Raw genomic sequence first — 10,798 nt, forward strand, 5'->3', positions numbered from 1 at the left:
GGACGCGCAGCGCTCGCCAACGCTTCGGGGCCCGCCAACGCCTCGGACCCCGCCTGGGACTTTGCCTCTGCTCTCTTCTTTGCCAGCACACTGGTCACCACCGTGGGTAGGTGAGCGCCGCCCCAGTCCCCAAACTAGCGAGAACCCACCCCCAGGGGCACTCGGTAGCCCTCAGGAGGTAACCTTGTCCCAGCAGATCACTCCAGTCCGGTCTGGGCCTGGGATCCCCTCAAAACCCCTGGAGGAAAATCCGGGATCCACAGTCGTGGGATCTGCCTCCCTCGGGAAGCCCCCAGCCAAGCCTCTCCTCCCCGCAGGAAAACACCCAGTTCTCCAGGACGAGGGCTGTACTCATACCTGCCAGGGAGCATCTGGGACATTGTTCCTCTGCCTCACCCCTTGGAGACATGGCCCTTCCAGGCCCCTCTGGGCCTAGACTGCACTCAGAAACCTCCAGCGAGGACCTGGGACCCTGGGCCTGAGACCCTCACCCTCTCTGGACTCGGACCTCAGCCACCCAAGACTCTGGTCTCAGAATGCCACCCCCTCAAACAATGTCTCCTGACTGACCAGATAGGTCTTTCCTGGAAGCCTTTCGGGAAGCCCTATCCCAACCTCCTCCTGACTCTGGTGCCCAGAGAGAACCCTGAATCTCCAGACCCCCTCAGGGTGCCATCACTAAACACCTTACTGCCAGTAGAGATCCCTCAGCCAGGACCTGGAGCCTCCCTCTGAGAGGGCTCCTCCTCTGGATCATGACCATTACCCTGAAAGGGGCCCTGCCTGCAGTAGCAGGTGGCCTTTGCCTCTCTCATACTCATACTCCCCAGCAGGTAAGCCCTGACTCCAGATACAGGACCCCTCTCCATGTACCCCACTCCATCTTGACATCTCCCTTGTATCGGGGAGCCCTCAATGCAGAGTTTTCTCCCAATAGAGACACTTTGGGTTTCTCTGGACCTGGAATTCCATTTTAGCAGCCCCTAACTATGGATGTATGAGAGACAACCATCGTGGAGGGAGCTAGATTATCCTCCAGAAGCCCCCCAGCCAGGACTCCCTCCCCTCCAATCTCAAAACTGGCTCTAGCAAAACCCCTACTGCTTTCCAAACCAGGATCTCCCCATGGGGCCTCTTTGAACCTGAGAACCCCTAGTTGAGACTCATCACTCTCAGCAAAAACCCCAGAACCACCTGAACCTTCTATCAGGGACACCAGTGCCCTCCACACACACTATCATTGAGAGCAGAATCCCCACCACACACACACACACACACACACACACACACCATCACACGATACCAGCCCAGGAACTCTGCTCTCTGCACCTGCTACCCCTGCTCAACCTGGATTTCCCAAGAAAGGGAATCTCCTAGGCTCTAGGAAACGCTCCAATCCCTAAACCCGCAGCTGGGAACTCCCTGTTTAACACCGCCACAGCCTGCTTTGGACCAAGGATACTCCAGGCCCCCTGTACCCCAGAGCCCTCCCCAGTGTCCAGTCAAAACCATTACCACTTTCCACCCTTGGACCCGAGACACCCACCCTGTCCCATCATCTCCTTAGCATTGTCTACCTTCATCATGTCCTCTCAGGCATCCTCAGGCTCATAATCCCCCTCCGCCTGAGGAATCCCCTCCCAGTCCCATTTGTAATCCAGAAAATGCCCCCACCGGGGCCTGTCACCTTTCCTCTGGACCCAGGATCCTTTTCAAACCAGAAACCAACCTCCTCAGGTAGGACCAACCCCCTCCCCGCAGTCCTACCCGGGACATCCCTTCCCACCTCAGCACTTGCAGACCTGGGAAATCCCTGTTGTCAAGGCTCTGCTGGTCCTTTCACATCCCCTCCCCAAAACTCCCTCTTCCTCTCTTTGCTTGGAATTTGGCCTGGGGGTGAGGAGAGATGGGGGCTGGGGCAGGCCTAGCAGACTCCTAACTCCTCCTCCCTGCCTGCAGTAGCAGGTGGCCTTTGCCTTTGGTGCCCCATTGTGTGGACCAGCAAACCAAGTCCATTGTTAGCAGAGCTGGATGCTCCTTTTATACTCTGTTCCGCTGGCTGGGCCTGCCTGACCTGCTCCTGGGCTTCACTGGGTCACATGAGTGTCTCCATCAACCTCCTCCCAGATCCTGGCTTCTGAGAAGTTGTCCCAAGAGGACAGATGAAGAAGCCAAACTCAAGGCATGCACAGCCTGGGTTCGGATTTCTGCTCAGCCCGCTGCTCAACTCTAGGCCTCAGTGTCCTCCCACATCTGTAAAATGGGAATAATAACACTCCCCACTTCACAGTAATAATAAAACCTGGTAGAGGAGTTGCCACATATGGGCTTTAACTCAATCAGCACAACAGCCTTGTAAAGCCGGTACCATTAGTGGCCCTATTTTTAAAAATAAATACACTGTATTTTTATTGATTTCAGGGAGAGGGAGAGAGAGAAAGACATCAATGATGGAGAGAATCACCAACTGGCTACCTCCCACACAGTCCCTTGGTGGGGGGCCGAGCCTGCAACCCAGGCACCTGCTCCAACTGGAATTGAACCCTGACCTCCTGGTTTATGAGTAGACCCTCAACCACTGAGCCACATGGGCTGGGTCTGGCCCTATTTTTTTAGCAATAGAAACTGAGGTCCAGAGAAGTTGGACAACTTGTCCAAGGTCACACAACTAGGAAGGTGTAGAGTAGAAATTTGAACCAAGGCGATCAGGCCTTAGAGTCCCATGCTCTTAACCAATACACTGCACTACCTCTGAAGCCTGCATGAAGAGGAGTGATGTGTCTATACTGAAATGAAAAATTACTCAGATACTTGTTAAAAATGGTAAGTTGTTGCAATAAGGGAGCGAGATTGAACTCAATTCTGAATATAACAAAGACAGCTGGAGATAGAGAGCAGAGTGAGGGGATCAGTGGGTGGGAAATTATTAAGAGAGAGGGGATTCTTATTTACTGGCTTAATGGGATTGTTGCAAAAGGCCAAGACCTCAGCTCTCAAAGGTGGAGAATAAGGAATGTGATCAGATATCAAGAGTGGAGGAATCCTCCCTAAACTGACAGCATTCTTGCTAAAACGGCCTAGTCAAGAGGAGCCTAACTAAAGTTTGGTCAGGAGGAAGTCTTTGTAAGTTTGAAGGGTTGGGGATAATAACAGGTTTTCTGTGCCTCAGTTTTCATTGTTATTGGTGGGAAAGCCTGGAGCTCTGAATGTGTCTGAGAAATGAAAAGCCAAGTCTTTCAGAGAGACTTCTTCCACGGCACCTCTGGTCTTGTCAGGCCCGAGCCCTCTGAGAAAGGCCTGGGGCCTGGAATTGATCCAGGCAGACTTGCTCCAGTTGAGGCCAGAGATGGCGGGGTCAGCACCCCGGAAGTGAGCATGACTGCCATGGTAACTCTTTTTATGTCTTGCAATCCACCCTGGTAGGGTTATTACTATTGCATTTGAAGAAGACATTTTTTTATGAGCCCATTTTGCAGGACTCTGAGGAAAGTCATTGGGCCAAGGTCATGTAGGGAATAAATGGCAAAAAACTGATTTGAACTTTGCTCTTTGAGGTAGCAAGTTGAGACTCAGATTATTTGCATACCTGCCATTTCAGCTGACTGCTGGAGTTTCTCCATTAAAACCTTTGTATTAATGAGGGTTGGAGCCATAAATGAAAAACCTCAAATAATAGCTGCGTAAATAAGATGGAAATCTATTTCTGGAATGATGCTGCATGGTCAGAGCGCCTCCATAACTCTCGATGCAGGGTTTCCATCCCGAGGTCACGTCATGGTCCAAGGTGGCTGCTCAGCTCCTGCCTTTCTGTCTGTATTTCAGCCAGCGGGAAGAAAGAAGAAAGAAGGGGATAGGCATCTCCCTTTCTTTTATGGCTGTGTGTGTGTGTGTGTGTGTGTGTGTGTGTTTTCTTTGTTGTTGTTAATCCTCACCCTAGGGAGAGGGAGGGAAAGAGCCAGAGAGAGAGAAACATTGACCGATTGCCTCCTGCACATGCGCCCTTGGCCAGAATCAAGCCTGAAACCCTTCAGTCCACGGCTGACACTTTAACCACTGAGCAACCGGCTAGGGTGGCACCTCCCTCTCTTTAAGGACACTTCTTGGAACTTGTTTGCTTCTTTCATGTATGCCTCATTGGTCAGAAATTATTCTAATTACACCTAGCTGCATCTTATTTGCGCAATTATTATTTGAGGTTTTTCATTATGGCTCCAGCCTTCATTAATACAAAGGTTTTAATGGAGAAACCCCATTAAAGAGGGAATGTCTTTATTCCAGGTGGCCATGTGTACAGCGAAAGCCAGAGAGTCTTTTTTCCCCCCATTTTTTTATTATGGTAAAATACACATAAAATTTACCATTTTTAATTGTACACTTCAGGGATATTAGGTACATTTACATTGTTGTGCAATCGTTACCACCATTCATCTCTAGAACAATTTTCATCTTGCAAAACTGAAACTCTACCCTTAAACACCAACTCCCCATGTGCCCTCTCCCCAGCTCCTGGCAACCACCGTTCTACTTGTGTCTCTGATTTTGACTCCTCTAAATACTTCATATAAGTGGAATCATACAGTATTTGTCTTTCTTCGACTAGCTTTTCTCATTTAGCATAATGTCCTCAAGGTTCATCCATGTTGTAGCATGTATCCGAGTTTCCTTCCTTCATAAGGCTGAATAATACTCCATTGTATATATTTACATTTTGTTTACCCATTCATCCATCGATGGACACTTGGCTGTGAAGAATGCTGCTATGAGCATGGGTATACAGGAATCTCTTCCAGCCCTTACTCTCAATTTTTTGAGTATATAAAAAATCAGATCCCTTTGTATGGGAGATGTGTTCATCTGCACGATTCCACATGTTATTTTTGATCAGAGGGCTGGATCTGTAGTCTTTTGGGCTAAAAACATTTGACCTCAACATTAACCAGGCCCCTTATCACCCCCATCATATCTCTGACCTTTTGGGTTGATTTATTTGGGAAATAAAGATATTTTAAATTATACATTAAAACAGTGAGCCAGTCTCACTTACACCTGAATCCCCCTGTATCATGTTACAGTTTGCAGAACTCACACCCATGGTCCTGTGGTCCTGTGTTTTCACGGCCCTCCAGGAGGTCACTGGGGCTTGTCACACCCGTTTTAGAGTGGAGGGAGCCAGACTTGAGCCTGCACCCTTCATTTATTATTTCGACTATTGACTGAGTGCCCACTCTGTGCCTGATACCAGGACTATAGCATTGAACAAAGCAAACAGAAGCCCCTGCCCTCCTGAGATGGCACCCGAATGGGGGAGACAGAGAGTAGCCAAATAAGTAAATCATATAGTTTGTTAGACAGTGTTAAGTGCTATGAAAACAAACCAAAAAAGTTGGGTGAGAAGGTGTAAAAATTTAAAATAAGGTGGTTAGACCTAGTCGGTTTAACTCAGTGGATAGAGCATCAGCCCACAGATTGAAGGGTTCCATTCCCATCAAGGGCAGGTTGCCGGCTCCACCAGCCCCAGTAGGGGCACATTCAGGAGGCAACCAATGGATGTGTCTCTTTCACATAGATGGCGCTCTCTCTGTGTATCTCTCCCCTTCCCTTCCACTCTCTCTAAATAAATCAATGGAAAAATATCCTCAGGTGAGGATTACAACAACAAAATAAAGGTGGTCAGGGAAGGCCTCATGAGAAGGTGATGTTTGAACAAAGACCTGGAGAAGAAGGGAGCCCTGTGAAAACCTGATGGAAGGTGTTCCACAGGGAAAGAACAGATAGTGCAAAGGCCCTGAGGTGGGAGTGTATTTCCCTGCTGGATTGTGTGGGTCCTGAGGGTCATGATGAGGACTTTGTCCTTCCTCCTGAGTGGGATGGAGCCACCAGGGGGCTCTGAGCGGGGGAGGGACATGACTTACACTGGTGTTCACAGTGCCCCTCTGGCTGCGTGGCGGGAACAGACTGAAGGCAAGGGTGGAGGTGGAGGAGGGAGGCCAGGGAGGAGACTACGGGGTAGACATGAAGGTGGGGTGGTGTGAAGTGGATGGACTTGGGATCTACTTGAAATTTGAGACAATGGGATTCACTGACAGAAAGTGGTTGTGAGTGATAAGGAAGTCAAGGGTGACCAGAAATGAAAGAATGGGGGGCAAGTTCAAGGGTAACATTAGGTCTTGGCTTAGGATGGCCACAGACCCCAAGTAGGTGCCAAGTGGGCAGAAGGATTTCCCTGTTACTTCCACAGGCTATGGGTACACAACACCGCTGACTGATGCGGGCAAGGCCTTTTCCATTGTCTTTGCGCTCCTGGGCGTGCCGGCCACCATGTTGCTGCTGACTGCCTCCGCCCAGCGCCTGTCACTGCTGCTGAGCCATGCACCCTTGTCCTGGCTGAGCATACGCTGGGGCTGGGACTCCCGGCGGTTGGCCCGCTGGCACCTGGTGGTTCTGCTGGGGATCATGGTGACCACCTGCTTCCTGGTGCCCGCCGCAATCTTTGCCCACCTTGAGGAGGCCTGGAGCTTCTTGGATGCCTTCTACTTCTGCTTCATCTCTTTGTCCACCATTGGCCTGGGTGACTATGTGCCCGGTGAAGCCCCCGGCCAGCCCTACCGGGCCCTCTACAAGGTGCTGGTCACAGGTGAGTAGGGTGGCTGGCTCAGGACCCAGGGCACAGCCTTGTCGTGGAGGGTACAAGGGGAACCTGGCCTGTCTTAGGGGGAAGTTGAGGGTCACAGCCCCACCCTGGGCCTGCCAAGGTTCTGAGTTCACCCATGGCCCCTCTGCCGTCTTTGCAGCCTACCTCTTCCTGGGTCTGATCGCCATGGTTTTGGTGCTGCAGACTGTCCGGCATGTGTCTGACCTTCATGGCCTCACAGAGCTCATCCTGCTGCCCAGTCCACGCCCTGCCGGCTTCCATGAGGATGAGGATGATCGGGTGGACATTCTGGGTCCCCAGTCAGAACCACACCAGCAACTCACCACCAGCTCCCACACCAACTACGCCTCCATCCCCAGGTAGCTGGGGCAGGCACCTTGAGACTGGATGGACCTAGCCTGCGGCTGAGGGACCATGTGACTGGAACGGACATACTAGACCCTCGTGGGCACATGCCAGGGCTCATGAGAGCACTGTCACCAGCTGTCCATCCTTTGTCGTACCTGTCCTGGGCTCCCCAAGCGCCTGCATTGCTTTGTTCTCCTGGCTCCTTCCCTCATCTCCCCCACATTTAGTGCTTCTTTGGCTTTCTCACCGTCTCTGTCTTTCCCTCTCAACATCTCTTTTTTTCTTACTCTTTTATTCCATCTACTTCTCTCAGCAACTCACCATCTACAGTTCTACCAGGCTCTGGGCTCAGGTATCATTTCAGGCACTAGATCAGTCACTACACCTTGGGCAAGTGACAGCCCTTTCTGAGCCCTCATTTTCTTATCTGTCCAGTGGAAAGAACACAGGGTGGGGCAAAAGTAGGTTTACAGTTGTTCATATGGAAAATAATACAATAATTAATAAATAATACAAGAATAAACTGTTTCGTGTACTCACAACTGTAAACCTACTTTTGCCCCACCCTGTATATTAATTCATCCCAAACTCTTCTATGTTGGGCATTGTTAGTGATGTAGCTGGGCCCTGTTCTCCTGGTGCTCATAGTCTAGTAACTTAGACAGACGTCTCCACACAATGAGCCCAAAACTGGCAGGACTTTAATAGCAGAGGCAGAGTGGTCAGCGGTGTGATGGAGAAAACATGGAATGCACCCAATATAACTTGGAAGGTCAGGGAGGACTTCCTGGAGGAAGGGGCAACTGAACTCACTCCTGCAATATGAGTAGTAGTCAAGGGAAGAAGGTGTAACTGATTTTCCTCAGGTGTCTCCAGGGAGCAAGACCCATGCAGAGAGCCCTGGGGTAGGCCTGGGTCCTAGAGTCTTCCTCAGCAGGAAACAGGATCCCAGTCTGGATCCGAATGGCACAGAAGGCACTGTTCTTAGCCACAGCACTACTGTAACAGCTGTTCCCATTTGTGGAGCACTAAATGCATATTCTGTGAGCTTTGGAGCCAGCCTCCTTGGGCTCAAATCCCAACTCAGTTGCATACTGCCCATCTCCTCGGGCAGTCACTTCCCCGGTGATTCTCAGGTCCCTCATCTGTAAAATGGCAATAATAATAGTACTTCACAAGATGACTTCACAGAGCCTGCCATGTTATTCTGTGATGCTTTGACCAGGCCCTGTTCTGGGTAATTTACATGAGAAAATATAATATTATCCTCTCTCCACAGATGAGGAAACTGAGGCATGGGAGGGGCGTTCCTTGTTTTAGACACAGAATTAGGAAGTAATTGATTTCCTGTCTGTCCCTGCCCCCTGCCCAATGATACATCAGCAATAGCACTTACACCAAAGGCCCATCTACTGAGCTGTTACCTCTCCCAAGCCCTATGAAGGTGACAAGGGATGGGCATCTGAGCCAGGTCTTGACAGACAAATGGGAAGGGCATTCCAGACAGAAGGAACCATGTATGCAAAGGCCTGGAGGTAGGAAAGCGTGTTAGACATCAGCTTCTGTGACAAGTGTGGAGTGAATGGGGGAAGGATAGTGGTGTAGTTGACATGGGCCCCTCTTAAGTGTCTTTAAATGATCAGCTTGGGAAACAGCTTTTTTCTTGAGGACACTAGAGAATCATGGCAGGGTTTCTACCAGAACAGGGTCATGGTTGGGTTTGTGCCTTAAGAAATCCCCCAGCTTTTCTGTGGATGTAGATGAGAGGGGGAGACAAAAGCTGGGTGCCCAGGGAAGGCTATGGCAGGAACAAAGCAGAAGATCATGGCGCTGGACAGAGCCAACAGGAGGGGGTACAGGTGGAAGGATGCTCAGAAGGCCAAGTGGACAGGCCATAGGCCTTATATACTTGGGGTGGGGAACAAGGCCATGGAAAGGTGCAAGGGATGGTCAACTGCAATCGAGATGGGGGCCTTGGAGAAAGAACAGGTTTGAGGGAAGATGCTGAGACTAGTTTGGAACATGGTGAGTGTGAGGGGCTAAAGACACCCAGAGGAAGATATCAGGAGGCCACAGAGCCCCCAGGGCTGGGGCTCAGAGTAGTTGAGGCTGGAGACAGATGCTGGAACCAAGGCCATGAGGTAGGAGTGAAGAGAAGACCAGCCTTGAGAAATCAGCCTAAGGATATTTATATTTTGTATCAGTAAGGAAAGATTTGGGCAGTGGGTAACAAAATCCAGAATGGCACGAGGTGAAACAATGAGATGAGTGTATATTGCACATCACCAGGGTTGGGGAGAGCTCTAGGCATGATACAGTGACAGTTCCAGGAGAGTCTTGGACCCCAGGTTCCCTCTCTGCTCTGCCACCCTCAGCTGAATGTTTGGCTCCCACATGGACTCCCCTTATGGCCCCAAAGTGGCTGCTGCAGGCCCAGGCATCACAAGCAGATGTGGTAATTTTTAGTACAAGAAGAGAGTGGCATCTTTTTCCATGCTGTCTCTGGAATCAAGAAAATCTTTTCCTGAAGCCTCCCAGCAGACTTCCTCTTCCATCTCATTGGCCAAAATTGCCTCACATGCCCATCCTGAGCCAATCATTGGCTTGAGGAATTTAGGATTAGCTTAGATTCTTCAGGATTCCCCCTGTTCCCCAGAACTGAGGCTGGGGGTAAGGTTTCAGCTTGGAGGCTGGTGAATACTTGAATGAAATTGGGCTTCTATTAGAAAGGCCGAAGAGTGGGAGGATGGGTAGATATTGATTAACAAATCAGCCAAGGCCATCATGTATAATTATGCATGTTGGGACCTACATAAGCGATGCCTGACTGGCAGGGTGGACACAAATAGGGTCTGAAGTTCAAGGCTAAATATGCCAAAAGGAGGCTTCTTTTTCTAAGTAAAGGCCCCATATGGTGAGCAGTGTCCCTTCAACCAATGTCCTCATACTAGAGAGAAGAGTTTACAAAGAAGACAGAAAAGGAGTTCCAGAGAGGAGTAGGAAAACCAGGAGGGTGGGGAGTATTGGTAAGAGAAGGAGAGTATTTTAGGAAGGGAGAAGTCAACATTGTCAAATCATGCTAAAAAGGCACACAAGATTGTTTTAATAATAGTAATAGAAAACACATATAGGATTTACTATGAGCTAGGCACTGCTCCAAGCCCTTGATACATAATTTATTTACCCCTCTTATCAACTGTTAGATACATTCTCACCACATTTTATAGTTGAGGAAAGGAGGCCCAGAGAGATCAAATAATTTGTCCAAGGTCACACAGAAGTGCAAAATGGATTTGAGCAAGGTTTTGATTGGTCACCTTGTCCCATGGGAGTTCAGAAACACCTACTGTCGAGCTCTTTCTCAGTCTCACAGTCTTCTGTCTCCTCACCATGCTAAAGTCAGCAGCTCGCGGGGAGGCAGTTGTTTCTCCCCTTCTTGAAAAAGAAACCAGACCTTGTTCAGTTGAAGACATTTTTAAAAAGGTGCATGCCGCCCTAGCTGGCTTGGCTCAGTGGATAGAGCTTCAACCTGCAGACTGAAGGGTCCTGGGTCTGGAGGGTCCTGGGTTCAATTCCAGTCAAGGGCACATGCCCGGGTTGTAGGCTCGACTCCCAGTAGGCAATGGTTTTCAACCTTCCTAATGCCGCGACCCTTTAATACAGTTCCTCATGTTGTGGTGACCCCCCAACATAAAATTATTTTCGTTGCTACTTCATAACTGTAATTTCGCTATTGTTATGAATCATAATGTGATATGCAGGATGTACTTTCATTGTTACAAATTGAACATAATTAAA

General features: G+C 49.6%; 1 protein-coding gene across 3 annotated transcripts; it reads left to right on the forward strand.

Annotated features, from left to right (window-relative positions):
* The first annotated feature begins 17 nt into the window (after positions 1 to 17).
* Positions 18 to 10,533, forward strand: KCNK6 (potassium channel, two pore domain subfamily K, member 6). 3 transcript variants are annotated; one of them, XM_014544708.1, is made up of 4 exons: positions 18 to 110; positions 318 to 833; positions 6,239 to 6,634; positions 6,792 to 10,533. In XM_014544708.1, exons 3-4 carry the CDS (start codon positions 6,319 to 6,321, stop codon positions 7,013 to 7,015), a joined length of 540 nt encoding a protein of 179 aa, XP_014400194.1. In that variant the 5' UTR covers positions 18 to 110; positions 318 to 833; positions 6,239 to 6,318; the 3' UTR covers positions 7,016 to 10,533. The 3 variants fall into 3 exon arrangements, with proteins under 3 accessions (XP_014400194.1, XP_014400195.1, XP_014400196.1); XM_014544709.1 differs by lacking the exon at positions 318 to 833 and having other exon boundaries at positions 39 to 110; XM_014544710.1 differs by lacking the exons at positions 18 to 110; positions 318 to 833 and adding an exon at positions 2,628 to 2,823.
* The last annotated feature ends 265 nt before the right edge of the window (positions 10,534 to 10,798 follow it).

The sequence above is a fragment of the Myotis brandtii genome, unplaced genomic scaffold (assembly GCF_000412655.1).
Source record: "Myotis brandtii unplaced genomic scaffold, ASM41265v1 scaffold379, whole genome shotgun sequence".
Classification (NCBI taxonomy): domain Eukaryota; kingdom Metazoa; phylum Chordata; class Mammalia; order Chiroptera; family Vespertilionidae; genus Myotis; species Myotis brandtii.